This window comes from Anas acuta, chromosome Z (assembly GCF_963932015.1).
Source record: "Anas acuta chromosome Z, bAnaAcu1.1, whole genome shotgun sequence".
Lineage (NCBI taxonomy): Eukaryota > Metazoa > Chordata > Aves > Anseriformes > Anatidae > Anas > Anas acuta.
This window is the reverse complement of record NC_089017.1, coordinates 75,996,353-76,011,241: the sequence shown is the minus strand read 5'-3', so window position 1 is coordinate 76,011,241 and position 14,889 is coordinate 75,996,353. Positions and strand designations below refer to the sequence as shown.

At 50.9% G+C, this 14,889-nt stretch overlaps 1 protein-coding gene across 4 annotated transcripts in view; it reads right to left on the bottom strand.

Annotated features, from left to right (window-relative positions):
• Positions 1 to 2,984: 2,984 nt before the first annotated feature.
• NR2F1 (nuclear receptor subfamily 2 group F member 1) overlaps positions 2,985 to 14,889 on the bottom strand; it is a 12,104-nt gene continuing 199 nt past the window's right edge. Inside the window, exons 1-4 of one of the 4 annotated variants that reach the window (XM_068666248.1) lie at positions 14,225 to 14,364; positions 12,118 to 12,232; positions 10,720 to 11,247; positions 2,985 to 5,981 (exon numbers count right to left, since the gene is read on the bottom strand). In XM_068666248.1, the coding sequence (XP_068522349.1) occupies positions 5,701 to 5,981; positions 10,720 to 11,247; positions 12,118 to 12,130 (822 nt within the window). In that variant the 5' untranslated portion in view covers positions 12,131 to 12,232; positions 14,225 to 14,364 and the 3' untranslated portion in view covers positions 2,985 to 5,700. Of the gene's footprint in view, positions 5,982 to 10,719; positions 11,248 to 12,117; positions 13,491 to 14,224 lie in introns of those variants that run through there. The other 3 variants (XM_068666249.1, XM_068666246.1, XM_068666247.1) reach the window with 3 other exon arrangements.

The following is a 14,889-nucleotide window of genomic DNA, read 5'->3' as shown; positions in this document are numbered from 1 at the left end:
GCAGTTTTAGGGTTTTCCACCGGTGTTTGTGCCGGATGTGGTAGGAGGGGAGCAGGGGTAGGTGCTGAAATATTTAAGGGAGCATTTAAGCCCGGAGTCTTCAATGAGTGACGAAGGGGTGGGGGGTGGGGGTTGTGGGGAGAAAGTTGGAAAATGGATTCGCTGACAAGTAAGGATAATAAATGAGAGGCGCTTTCAGATAGATATCTCAGACGTGAAATTGCACCCAGCTGGTTGTGTAAGCAAACAAATAGTTTCATGTTAGGGACTCTCGACTTGTGGCTTGATGAATAGAACACGACAGAGGTAAATGGCTCTTTAACTCATTTAGGAATAAAACTCTTTGGCTTCCTAAGTAAAAGAACTGGTGACGCCATGGATCCTGAGCAAGCACTTTAACAAGAGTTTTATTAGTTTCCACTTGTGCTCTCAGATCTCTCTCCTTCCTCACCTCCTCCCTTCCTAATCTTTTTTTTTTTCTTTTTACCCTTTATTTTTCTTTCTCTGTCCCCTCCTTCTCTCCCTCCCTTCCTCCCCCCTCTCTCCTCTTCCTCTAAAACTTCTTCTGCCGGGAGGGATCCCCCACGTCACCGGCCCTGGGAAACCCGGCAGGTCTGCAAGGTGTCCGGGCCAGCCTCTCTTGGGCGAGGGGACTGCACGCGGCCGCCCTGAGTTGTGGCTTTTGACATTTACTTATTTGTAATTCTCCCTGTGCTCCGGCATCGCTGCAGAATAGTCATCCTCAGCCGCTCTGACCCACTGGGGATTAAAAAAGCTTGGGGGGGGGGAAGTATAGGAAAAAAAAAAAATCTCATGTCAATGTCAGTGACAGTGAAGCCAATTATAAAGGGAGCCTTTTAAAACAAATATAGACACGTTTAGTGGAGATCATGCCATTTCTGGAATTGGCCCCAGGATGGAAAGGGACTGGGTGAAAAGTGGGCAAGGGTGGTTGAGACCCACTTCTGTCTGCTCCATTGAAGCACAGGGTGGACCAGGGTCTGGGGAAAAACAAGAAAGAAAAAAAGAGAGAGAGAGAGAGAGAGAGAGGAAGGGAAACCCGCCGTAAACAAAACCCAAACCCCACAAAACAAAATCCGACCCCAAACCTCGCCCACCCCAAACCTGCTGTTCCGAGACTCGAGAACCAAGCCTTTGAATAGTCAAAATGCTCCATGAAAACGGAGGAAGCATGTCAACAGTGTCCGTAATAGCCGTGCACGCACAGGAGGGAACATCGCCTGTGAATGGCTGCGTGCCTGGCCGCTGCCGGTGGAAGGGCCGGGGCAAGCCCTGGCCTCCGTCCGTCGGTCCGTCCGCCGTCCGTGTGTCCGTCCGTCCCCGCCTCGCCCGATGCGCCTCGGGGCCGGTTCAATCCCACCCCCTCCCCGCCACCCGCGCCGGGCCGCTCAAAATCTTCTTCAAAGGCGGCCGAGTGCTCGGCTTTTGTTTTGCAAAAGGGACGTATGACATTCGTGTAGGGCAGGTAAATTGGAAGGAAAGGAAATAAAATAAATAAATAAATAAATAAGGAGAGAAAGAAAAGGAAAAGAAAAGCGAATAGCCGAAGAGCCCTTTCCACCCGCCAGCCCACGCTCCTCTCCCCGCCTAGCCATCCATCCAGCCTCCCCTCGCAGGAGGCAAGGTGGAATTTACTTTTTTTTTTTTTCCCTTCCGTCCCTTGTGCTCTTGTGCTGCCTCCTGGCATGACCCCGGGCAGGGCCACTCGCTGGGGCGCTTCCAAGCCCGACCCTGGGCGCATCCCACACACCTGCGCGGCCCCGCAGACTGCAGAGTCCTCCCCCCCCCTCCCAGCCCCTCTTTGACCCTCCCCAAAACCAAATCTCGTCGCGGAGGGGCTCGGGGGGCAGCGGCGCTGACCCTTTGTGGAGCTCAGAGGCGGGGGCGGCGCCCCCTGCCCCGCAGGTGGGGGCGGGGGGAGGCAGCGGAGGAGTCCCGGGCGGGCCGGGGGGGGCCGGGCAGGGTCAACCTCGTCCCCGTCCCCCCGTCGGGCGGCAGCTTTGGGGGCAGAGGAGCTGCCCCAAGGCAGCGCCGGGGAGAGCGGAGCGGAGCCGAGCCCCGGGCACCCCTCCCCGAGCCCCCTCGCCTCCGCCCGGGCTCGGCCCTCCACTTAGAAGTATTTCCAAATATTTATTCGATTGAATATATAGCGGGGGGCTAATTGGGCGGTGGGAGGAGGCAAGCTAGTTAGCGAGGAGCTAAAAGGTAGGGCCCTTTGTATAGGTCGCGCTCTCCGCCGCGGCAGGGGCCGGAGCGGGTCCGCAGAGCGGGGATGGGGTGGGAGGGGTGGGCTGGGACCCCCACTGCGGCCCCTATTTGCCCCCCTTTTTCCTCCCCCCACCTCCCTCTGCCAGCGTAGGTGCCGAGGACCGCGGCGGGCAGCCCTGCGCGACAACGAGGCAGGAGAAATGTAGCTGGAGATGGTTTCAAAGCAGTATATTGTAGCTTACGAACAAGTCAGCAGAAACTTGCGAAGGGACCCCGGCCCCTCTCCACATTCACATTGCTTTTTTTTTTTTTTTTTTTTGCTTTTTTTTTTTTTTTTTTTCCAGCAACACAGCGCTCGGTGACGCGATCATACAGTATTTTCAGCCGCCGTATGAATGCCCGTGAGGCTGGAGCGTGGCAAAGGAAAACATCCACCAACACAACGCAGACTGGGTTATTTAACACTTCAGAACACAATACCGTCTTATAAGCAAAGTTTAATAAGGGATTGAAACACTTCTTTCTAGGCACATACATGGAAATAAGTGCATCTCGTACACCTCCTCTACACCTGCAAGTTTCTTGGCAATCGGTGGGTTATTATTATTCATAAATACGAAAATTAATTGAAAAATACGTTTCTGACCTACGAAAAAGTTTATCTGTTTTCATCAGTGGGATAACACTGTAATGAATATATTTACATCTCATTGGAAGAAACCGAGACCTGTCTTTCTCTTCCGATATCCCCATTTGTTTGTGTTTGTGTTTTGTATATACGTATATTTATTATTTTTTTTTTGCGTGTGCGTGTGTTTTGCGTGTGCGTGCGTGTGTTCGTGTTCCAGTTAGTTTGCTCTGCCTTTCGGTGCTGACCCGGCCGGGTCCCCGGCCGTCCGCCCCACCAAAAAGCTTGTCCGGGTCCATTCCCAGCGCCTCCCGGGGCGGGATGTCCCTGTCCCCGGGGGGCTGCCGGAGCCCCCTGCCCGCGGGGGGCGAGGGACGAGGCTGTCGCCCATGTGGGAGAGGAAGGGAGGGAGCCTCCCCGTGCCCGGTTTCCACCCAGGTTGGAACCCACCCGCGCCCCCCACGCAGCACCTGCGAATCCAGGCCGCCTCTCGGCGCCGAGACGGGCTCTGCCCCCACGGAGCCTCTGCCCGCGATGTTGATTATCCAGCTATAAGTGCCTACTGTATAGAGCTGCTCTCGCCTCGGATCTGCTGCGCCTAGAATATTAAAAACCCCAAGCGGGTTGGATTGAAGGATCTTGTTAATGCAAAAAAAAAAAAAAAAAAAAAAAAAAAAGAGAGAGAGAGAGAGGGGAGAGAGAGAGAGGAGAGGATGGAGGACAGCAAATTAAAAGAAAAACATTGCCCATGATTCCACAAACTGAAAAGCCAACCTCATCCGGGCTTGTTTGGAGGGCACGGGAGATGTCTGCATGTGGGGGGGATGTTATTTTTAAAGATCCGGCTTTATTAATACGTTAAGAAAGAGCTCCCTTGGTAGTATGTGTTCTTACAGCTCCGTCTCAGATCCTATAAAACATTAATGCACTGAAAGCTGTTACAGAGATCTGCACCACCAGCTAGAAGCATTGTGAAGCCTTTACCTTCAAAGGAGCTCCATTACAGAAATGATTGTTAATTTTCTTTGAAAAAAAAAAGAAATAAAAAAAAGAAAAGAGAAAGAACACAAGCCAAAATGAAGCGGGGCTTTTGGCACAGACCTGGGACCCAGCCTGGCATGGGGTGCTCCCACCCGTGTTCCTACGTGGAGGGGCATACATGTGACAGGCATGAGCATGGACAGCGGCAGCTCACCACCCAAGGAGCCAAAATCTAGTTGGTTTTTGGTACAAGTGGGCTGGGAGTACCCTCAGCACACAGTGACTGGAGAGAAGCAAAAGAGCGAGGGTGATGTTTCAGCCAAGAGCAAGCGCAGCGCATGCTCACCAGAGCATGCTCGTAGATCTATGAGGCCTTGGGGTAGAACAGAAGAAGAGGAAAAAAAAAAAAAAAAGGAATAAAAGCAACAGAAAGAGCCAGGTAGACACCACTATGCCTGGGACAGAGGGTAACGGGGGTCATGGCTAGGGTATGCCTGGCCCCGCACACCTCCTCACAGTGTCAGTAGGGTAGGGTGACTTCAATCCATGCCCATGGTTTCTGGAGGGAGGCAGCAAGGTGTAAACTCGGCAGGAACTCCAGCTGGTGGGAGAAGGCCTCCAAGTGCAGGCAGGCCAGTGTGGCACAGGGCACAGGTGGCAAGCCCACCACCCCCATCCCAGCATAGGGAGCCCACCTGTGGCACTGTACCAGGACCCGCAGGACCTAGGCCTCGGCAGCACAGCCAAGCCAGATTGGGGGCATCACGTGGTCTGCACAGCTTGGCTGGCCCCTCACAACTTTGTATTTTATTTTATTTTATTTTTTAACGTTCTCCCTTTTAACACCACTAAAGGAGTTAAAAAGTCCAGGGAGGTTAAACATTTTTTTCTTTTCCTTTTTTTTTTTTTTTTTTTTTTTTTTGTGAACTGTTGGCATGTTTCAAGCAACAAGACTCATGGGTTGTGGGGTGATAAGTTGATTTTTTTTTGCTAAATTCTTTTATTTTTGTTTAAATTCTCACTTCAATTTTAATTCTTGAAGAACAGCTTCGACAACATATATCGCACTCATTATAAGAAGCAAAGGGTTATATCAAAAATTATTAGTATAGAATCACAGGAAACCTGGTTTGGAACCAGAAAAAAATACAAAACAGATATAGATACATAGACACAGGACAATTTTTTTATAATTATTTGGAAAATGTTATTTTCCCCTAATTCTCGTTTCTTTTGTTTTTCCTTTATGCGCATACGATGTTTTAAGTTTTACAAAAAATGAAAATAAAGACTAATATTTTACAAAATGAGTAACAATGCTCGTGGTAAGTGTTTGCGCGTGGAATTTTGTTTGTTTGCTTGTTTGTTTGTTTTTCATTCTACACAAGGTTCAGTTCAGTTTCAACGCATTTTGTTTTGTTTGTTACTGTACAGCATATATCAACAACAGTCCACAATAAATCCTGGAAGATCCAGTATCCCCTTCAGGTTTGATTAATATCCCCTCAATACTCATATTTTTTTTGTATTTTTTTAATTTTTTTTTTTGCTTTTTTGTCTTTTATTATTATTATCATCTTTTTTTTTTCCTCCTCTCCAAAAGGAAAAAAAAAAATAAAAAAAAAAAAATAAAAGAAAAGCAAAACCGACCAAACCGAAAACCAACCAAAGCACCACAACCTCCACGGACGCCAAGGTCCGTCCTTCTCCCAACCGCGGCCACACCTCTGATCCCACTCGGGCCTTTTCTTTTGTTTTAGTGTCCGCCTCCCGGGGCCCCCCCGCACCCCGACTGCCCCTCGGTGCGAGCGCTCCCGCCTCCGCCGCCGCGCAGCGTCTCTGCCGGGGGTGCGGGCCGGGCTCTAGGAGCACTGGATGGACATGTAAGGCCAGTTGAAGCTGCTCCCCGACAGTAGCATATCCCTGATGAGGGTCTCGATGGGGGTTTTACCTACCAAGCGGACGAAGAAGAGCTGCTCGATGACGGAGGAGGAGACGGTGCGCAGCGAGGGCAGCCGCAGCAGCAGCTTGCCGAAGCGACTGGGCTGGTTGGGGTACTGGCTCCGCACGTACTCCTCCAGCGCGCACTGCGACTTCTCCTGCAGGCTCTCGATGTGCGCCGCATCCGACAGCCCGCAGGCGTCTGCCGGCCGCACCGCGCCCGCGGAAGGGCGGCGGATGGCGGGGGGGGGGAAATGTCGGGGGGGGGGGGGAGGAAGGAGAGGAGGAGGAGGAGGAGGAGGGGGAGGAAGGGAGAAGCGGTTAGTGGCGGCGAAGCGGACCGGGAAGCTGCGCGCCGGCGCCCCCCTCCTCCCCCATGGAGAGGGGGGGGGGGGCACCCCCCCGAGATAGCCCCCCCCCCCCCCCCCCCACGCTCCCCCAGTTCCCATCCCCCTCCTATAAATAACGCGGATTATCAATAACCTGTCCGCCGGGGTCGCTCCTCGCTCATCCCCACCCCCCCCGGTGCGTATTTCCGCGGGGATGCGCTGATAGCCGTGCCATCCCCCCCCCCCCCCCAAAAAAAAACAAAAAAAATCCGCCGCGACCTCGCCCCCTCCCCTCCCCATCATCACCATCATCATCATCACACTCCCTCCCCCCCCCCCCCCCCCGTGTGCATCACCGCGCTCCTGGGAACCGGGAGCGGCCCCCGGTAAATAACAGCGGTGGGAAAGGGGGGCTGCCGGGAAAGGAAATTGTAATAATAATAATAAAAATAATAAAAAAATAATAAAGGGAAAGAGAGAGAGAGAGAGAGAGAGAGAGAGGCAGGGACTGCGGAGCGCGCAGACACAGAGCGAGTTTGCTGACATGGCTGCGCATCGCAGGGAGGCAGGGGATGGGGTCTGGAGGGATGCCGAGGGGGGGGGTCCCTGACTGCCTGCTACGCACCAGGGCGCGGAGAAGCGGCTCCGCACCGCGTCCCGGCGGCTCCGAGCCCCGCAGGGCCCGCACACTAAAAGCCGGGGCCGGCGGTGTCCAGAACCGCGCCCCACGCACCGCGCAGGATGCGGCCGGGAGGGGAGGTGCGCGGCCGGGGCCTCCGCGGGTGCGCAGGGAGAGGGCCAGAGGTGCACGCACCATCGGCGTGTTACACGCGCAGCCCCGCGCCCGCAGGAGTAATTGTGCAAGGAGTGATGGCTGGGGGTCTTGGGCTGGGAACTGAGGTCAGGGAAGAGTGGCGTGATAACCTCTGTGGCTCAAATATCTACATTGTTTCACAGATTAATAATAGATATTATAAAAAATAATAATAATAATTAAATAAACAACAACAACAACAAGACGTCAGGATCAGAGAGAGGCCGTCAGCTGGCACTGCGGTTTTTGCAGAGATCAAAGGCAGACTTTGCTAATGTATAGATCTGTATATGAATTAATGCATGTTAATGGCCCCCCAAAAGGACATTATAAAATTGTGAATGTAGAATTATGACCCTGGAAGGACACAACAAATTATTCAAAAAAAAAAAAAAATCTGTAGCGACTGTATTTTTGAAGTTTGCCTTCTCATATCAAGAACTGGCTTTACAAAGATTTCTGAACACCTTCATCTACAATACTGTGGCCTCGAGCAAAAATACAAATAAAACAAGCCATAATTCAAGAACTTCTGAAGAGGGGAACCTTTGACCTGAACTGCGGACTTGGCATCCCTCAGATATACAATTATCTGAGCCAGACTGCTCTGCTAATCCATACTGTACCTTTAATGCAATGATATTTTGCAACATCTAAAGCTCCAGGTTGCAACATATATATATATCAAACGCTCGGGCCTGTTCTTGTTAGCAATATATATCAAAAACACAGGCCTGTTCATATGTTGATTGCCACAAATCACACTCCATATTTACATATATCTTGCTATTTTACATGCATTATCTGCCCATTATGCATTAGGATTCTATTCAACTTCCAAACAATGCAATATGAAAGGGTCTTACTGACACCCTAGCAGGGCTTTTTCTTTATGCCCCATATGTCATACCCTTAAGGTTAGTAAAATATTTATCAGATATTTATGGTAAGTGCACCTATACTGCAGGTCACCGGACGCTGTAGATGGGGCAGTTGCTGGCTAGGAGGGCGGCAGGCAGGAGAAGGAGAAAAATACGCCTTGGGATTTGCATTACGCCGCCAAGCACGTCTGATTTTTCTCGTGCCGATAATATCTATTGAGCTTTAATTATTTTTAATAGTGTGGCATATGCGTTTATTTAGATTTTATTTCGGATCCTTAAAGGTGGCAGTGGGAAGGCTTAATTCTCCCTCTAGAACGGGATTAAAAATAATAATAATTAAGGGATGCACAGCTCGATTAGATTATTGAGTCCAGAGAAGCGCAATCCATGGAAGAAATAATGCAATACATGTTTACCGAAGGTGAATTATTATCCCATCTCAGAAAGTGGGCTAATGTGAAAATTCTGTGTGCCTCACTTTTTCATATGGCAGTGTGTCAATACGGGAAAGCTCTATATTTCTTCCCGCAGTCTATGGAAAAGAAATTATGTAAATAAATAACCATTACTGTTCAGCACACTCCAGCCTTCTTCTTTGTAGTAGTGGGAATGTATTTCATGTTACGCCTTCAGAAGAGTTTAGTGTTCAGAAAATATAGATGTAATCAGCTGGCATCTAACTAGAAATCAAAGTTCTTATTGCGCTGCAAATAGATTTATTGGATTTATGTTATTTAGCTCGGTCCCTTCCTGGAAACGTTTATTTATGACGAGGAAAAGGTAGATGCAGGAATTAATAACTCTAAAGAAAAAAAAAATAGAGAGAAAAGAAGAAGAAGGTGGAGGAAAGAGAGAGAGAGTCAAGAAAGGGAGCAGGTTTTGGGTCACGACCCAGTCGTTGGACGGTGTCCAGAATTTTACGGATTAAATATACTATCCGGAGCCCAAATGTAAAAACCACAACAGGAGAAACCCATGCCAGCTTTAAATACTAAGTCCTTAGCAAAGGACTTAGGACAATATGCCTAAAAATGTCTTTTCCATCAGTCAAAGTTTGTTTAAAAGTTGGATGACTTTGAGAAACGCTTCCCATGAATTCCCCTCTGGCTAAGCAATCAAAACAAGTTTAGTGAAAAGTGGAAATGTGCGGATGGGGGTAAGGGGTAGATTACTCCTGACAGCTGTATTTCCATTTTCTGAGATGCCCCATGCGATCCTGCTCCAAAATAATATTATTGTTCCCTTTCTAAACCCCATTCACGCCCCGCTCCATTGTGGGAACAGGCTTCCCCCCTCGTAAACATTTAATTATTACATTTGTTTTTAATATATGTAAATGAGGGGCTCATCTAAAGCCTCCAACTGCCTTTCTAGCCAAGGTCGATCATATGAGGAAGGTAAAGGAAGGAGGTGGGAGGGGGAACAGAAGGAGAGGGGAAGAGAGAAAAATACGAAAAATCCCCCTTTCCCCCTCAAAAACTGTCCTAATTTGGGGCAGTCGTCTTCCCAGCGCCTTTGGCGGCGGGAAGCACTGAGGCACGGGCCAGAGCTTTCCTAATTTCTCAAAGTTGGGTCTGGGGAGGAGGGGGTGGGGTGGGGGAATCACAGAAGGGTTCTCCCCAATCGACCCTACTTATTGATGAACACCCTGAAATGAATGGGGATGGAGAGTGCGTAAGTCTGCAGGCAGGCTCCGGAGTTAAATCAGCCTGATAAATGCTGCCAGGTCTCTTTGTCACTTTTGAAAAACATGTTTCCATCAGGAAGACTTATTAAGATAAAATGCATTAAAATGTCGAGCTGGCTATTCAGTAAATCTTCCATTTGTTTTAAGATCTGCACTTTATCCTCTGCAAAGAAATATTCCCTCCAACGCCGAGAGACTGCATTTGCACTGGAAGTAAAAGGGGGCAGTCACAGTACATGTCTCCGACCACCCTGCATACAAATTAGATACTCCTGTCTAAATAAATTATCTGATGTTCAAATCGATATTAATACTACATTTGCTACATTACAATATTGTGCAAATTTAGGAGTCATTTTAATACAATGTAAATACTATTTTTCATGCATGAAAGGCAACAAATATTGATGGATTATAAAATGCTTACTGTTAAACAAGGCCTTTGAACGATTTGCCATCTTTGTTCAGGAACGCTTTTAATTTTGCTTCGGCCTAGTTTTAAGTCAGATTTATTAGGGCTATTTAGTTATCACTAAGTGAGAAGACCAGGGCGAAAAAAAAAAATAATAAAAGGATAACAATAATACAACAGGCAGCAAAAAGGAAAGTAATAATAATAAAAGGGCTAGAACCAAACAACAACAAACCGGACAGAAAAGAGACAGTGGAAAGGGAGAGTAGAAAGAAAAAAAAAAAAAAGAAAAGAAAAAGGAAAAGGAAAGAAAACAAACAAGTAGAAAAAGTGGCAATTAGCCCCATCGAGGCGATAATTAGAATAATAATTAAAAAATGACGTTGCGAGGCCTCTTATCTCGCCTCGCTTCCACTGCCTACATTTCCACCGCATCGTTCGTCTTTGATGTTTATAAATTTCTCTCTCGCAGGTTACAATAATAGAAGATGTATTATATTCTTATAGGCTACAACCAGAGCACTTCAAAGGCGATGTTAATGCACTTTCCTGCCGGTTAATTTGAACCATCTATCATCAGAAAAAATTGTTAACACGCACGCACGCACGCTCCCGCCGTCTCCGCTCGGCCCGGTGCACGCCCGCCTGTGTTTGGGACGTTTGGGACTCCGCCGGGGGGTGGCGAGGGGGCGAGGCGGGGTCCCGAGGCCGTGTCCCCGCGCTCCCCTCCGCGACCCCCGCGTGCATCGCCCCCGTCCCGCCGCCCCCCGCCCCAAAGCTCGGCGCGCCCCAAACCTCTTGTCCCGGCGCTCACCTGAGGTGAAGAGGACGATGGCTTTGAGGCAGCTGTACTCGGCCGAGTCGACGTGCAGCGCCTTGAGCTTCTCCACCTGCTCCTGGAAGATGCGGATGTGGTCCATGAAGGCGACGACGCGGTCGGCGGACATCGGGGAGGCGTGGAGGCCGGCGGCGGCCAGCAGCGGGGCCACGTGTAGGGGCATGGAGCACTGCGCCGCGTTCAGCACGAAGAGCTCGCTCCAGGTGAGCCGCAGCAGGGCCACCTGGTCGGTGATTTGCAGGTCGGGGAAGAACGGGATGTTGCGGGCCCACTCGACGGCGCTGAAGAGCAGGCGGGCGGCCAGCTCGCAGATGTTCTCGATGCCCATGATGTTGTTGGGCTGCATGCACTGGCTGCCGTAGCGGGAGGTGGGGTAGGGCTCGGCCCGCAGCAGCAGGGAGATGTATCCCGAGAGATAGCAGTGCCCGTTCAGGGGGTCCCCGTTGGTCAGGGCGTACTGGCCGGGGTTGGGTTGGGTGGGCGGCATCCTTCCTCGCTGAACCGCTGACAAAAACAAGGAGAGAAGGAGAGGAAATGTGCATCCAGGAGGCTCGCGGGCATCGCCCCGGCGGCGCTGCCAGACAGCCGGAGACAATGCCGGGCTTCTCCCCCCCGGCACACGCACGGGCACACACAGCCAGAGGCATGCGGAGCCGGGCAGCTGCGGCAGACCTGCATCGCCCCCCCGCCCGGCACGGCACGGCACGGCCCCGGCCCCGGCCCCGGCCGCGACCCCAGCCCCGGCTCAGGCACCCCCAGCGCAGCAGCGGCAGCCAAGCGCCCCCCGCCCCCCAATACAGACAGGCTTCACGAAAATAAACACAGATTAAAACAGAAATAGAGAGAAAAAAAAAAAAAAAAAAAAGAAAAAAGCCAAGGCAAACAAGACAAATCCGCCACCCCCCCCATCCCTCCCCAACCCCCACCGCCGCTGTGCCCCCCTCCCCTCTCGCAACAAAAGGCAGCCCCACACGTAAAAATAAAATCAAAGGAATCCTCCGGGTGGTAAGAAAGTGGGGTTAAAAATCACAGCCAGCTGTTAAAAATATAGCCAAGCTCTGTTGTGGATCCCAGCCGATTGCCCTGGTAGCATTGAGATTTACAAGTGAACTGCTGTGTTGCTTTTTTTTTTTTTTTAAATAAAAATCATAAAAATAAACGCGTCCATATTCTTCAAAAATACCACATCATTACCCTTAAAACTGGAACAGGTCGCAGCCCCCCAGCTCCCCACTGCTAACTTTATTACACAGAACAAGCTTTCCATAGAGGACCCCCCTCCCCCGCCCAGCAAAGTTCTCCCTGCTAAAAGGAAGAGAAAGATTAAATATTATCAAGGGAAGGGGAAAATAAAACAAAAAGGTCCGAACTTACAATAGCCAAACATTCGTGGAAAAAAAAGGGGACGGTGTAATTAATATCTTTGGTGCGCTGTTGCCACTGCAAAAGCCTGCAGTCAGCGTTGCACAGTGAATGCACAAGCTTGCAACTGCAAAAACACTGGATTCATTAACCATCTCCACACAGAGCGTAAGCATGCCTCGAGTCCCGAAAGCTGACCAAAGTTTTTTTTTTTTTTTTTTTTTTTTAAGTGTGTGTGTGTTTTACTTCATCAGTGCCAGCGTTTTCAGCCGCATGCCATGTAAACAAAGGTAACTTAAGGAGAAGATGCAGCTACTCAGGCTTATTTCTGCTCACACTCACACACACTCACACACATGCTCACGCTCACACGAACACGCACACACTCACTCACGCACACACGCACACGGGCTGGCACGTAGATAATTCATCTTTCTGGCGTGGCACATTTCCCCAACTTTCTCTTTTATTCCCATTTAGCAGAGCCACGTCCATTCCCCACCGAGCCCTCCAAGTCTCCCGGGCCGGACCTTCCTGCTCCTGCCCTCCAGCCCACCTCTGCCTCTTGGATCTGCTTTTAAACTTGGCAGTTATTTATCAATTATCTGTGAACACAAATCTATGCGTTTTTTCACCCCCTTCTCCTTTTTTTTTTTTTTTTTTTTTTCCTTCCCCTTTCCCAGACGCCTACCAACAGCCCCTGAAGCTACCAATGAAGTCGTCATATTTGCGAGCTCTTTCAGATCTGGAGCACCTTCGTTCCTTTTCTCGTGGTATACAAAATAACAATTTCAAAACCAATTAAGGCAGGAGTAATCCCCAGTCCGCAAAACCGACTTGTTTCGCTGGTGTGACTCTCAGGCATCTTTAACGATAGTCACAGGGTAAACTTTCACTGTAAACCGAGAAACACATTTCGAGGAGAAAGAAGGGCAGGAAATCTTCCTACGCGAGGAACGAGCCTAAAAGCGAGGAAAACCACAGCAACTCTTGGAAGGGAGAGGGGGGGGAAACAAACAAACAAATATATAAATAAAAGAGCACTTGGAAATGGTGAGGAGCCCACTGCCAGATGCAGGCTAGGAATTCTGCTAAAATGAGAAGGATCGGTAAATAGGTTATAAATCACAATTTGTATGCAGGCTTTAAGGAGAGGGTGGAGTTTGACGAAGAAATAAAATGAGCAGCGTGCTAAAAAAAATGACAGAAGTACGGAAACCCGGTTCACTCACAAACTTTCCTTTGAACGCATGGAGTGAAAACAAGGCCAGATCTCGCACAGAAGCACACTCTGGGGCACCGGGAAGCGCAGGGAAGCGGAGATACAGTAGCACATTTTCCCCTCCTCGTCCCCCCACCCGCCTCCTTTTACTCTTTTCTTTCCTACTTACACGTCTTTCATCTTTCTTTCAGGGAAAAAAAAAAAAAAAAAGAAAGAAAAAAAAAAAAAGAGCCTGGGAATGGATCTACCGAGAAGTGTTGTGGGTTTAAAAAGAAATGATGGGGCGGGAGGTGGGGGGGAAAGGAAGCTGAATGGAAGCACATCTCGTACAGAGAGAGAGATGTATCTCCCCCCACCCCCCGGTCTCATGCCAACAATAGACAAAACCACATCCACACACACGCACGCAGACACGCGGAGAGGCAGACACACGCGCGCGGAGATAGCGGCTAAACGATAAATATTTAGCGAGCGATCATAATAATAAATTCTCGGCACAATGAGCGGGGAAGGGAAGAGCGTGGCGGTGCCGGGGAAGGGGGTGGGGAGAAGCAGGAGGAGGGCAGGAGGCACAAACCAAAAAGCAAAAGAAAACACCACCAACCACCATCCACAATAACAACAAAACCTGGTGCAAAGCTGCCAGATGGAGTGCAGGCAGAGGGAGAGATTGACATGTGCATGTAAATATAGAGAGACCTAGATCGCCACGGAGAGCTGCAAATATATCCGTACACACACACAGACACACTCTGCGCGCGTGTGTATGCACGTCTCTGTGTGCACGCGTGTGCGCGGCCGGGTGCGCACGCCACACGCTCGCTCACACTCGCACACACTCGCACGACAGCCACGGGGGGAGAGGGAGCGGTAGTATAGTAGGGAAGAAATATTCACCTTCCCGCCTCATGCCCACTTTGAGGCACTTCTTGAGGCGGCAGTACTGGCACTGGTTGCGGTGGTGCTGGTCGATGGGACAGTTCCTGTTGGCACGGCATGTGTAAGTTAAGTTCCTGCGGACGCTCCTCTTGAAGAAACTTTTGCAGCCCTCGCAGGTGAACTGGCCGTAGTGCTTGCCGCTGGACTTGTCCCCGCACACCACGCACTCGATGTGCTGCTGGCTCTGCCCCGAGCCCTGCTGGCCCGGGCCCTTGTCCCCGGCCGTGCCCGGCGTGGAGGGGGGTCCCGGCTGGCTGGGGGTCTGCGGGGTGTGCGGGGCGGCCGAGCCCCCTTGCTGCTGGGGGGGCTGCTCCCGGGCCGGCTGCGCTGCGGGGTTGGGGCCGCTCGGGGTGCCCCCGGCCACGTCTTCCTGCGGATCTCGCCAGCTGCTAACTACCATTGCCATATCTCGGGCCCAAAAAAGTGCTGGGGAGCGGCGCGGCTCGCTGCGGGCTGCCGGGGAGAGAGGCGGGGGGCGGGGGGGGGGCGGGCGGCCGGGGGCCGGGGGCGAGCGGGGAGCGAGGGGACCGTGCCTGCCGCCTGCCTCCGCCTCGGCTGCCGCTGCCCTGCTGCCGCCGCCGCTGCTGCCGCCGGCTGGAGCCGCTCCTGCCGTTTTCTTTATT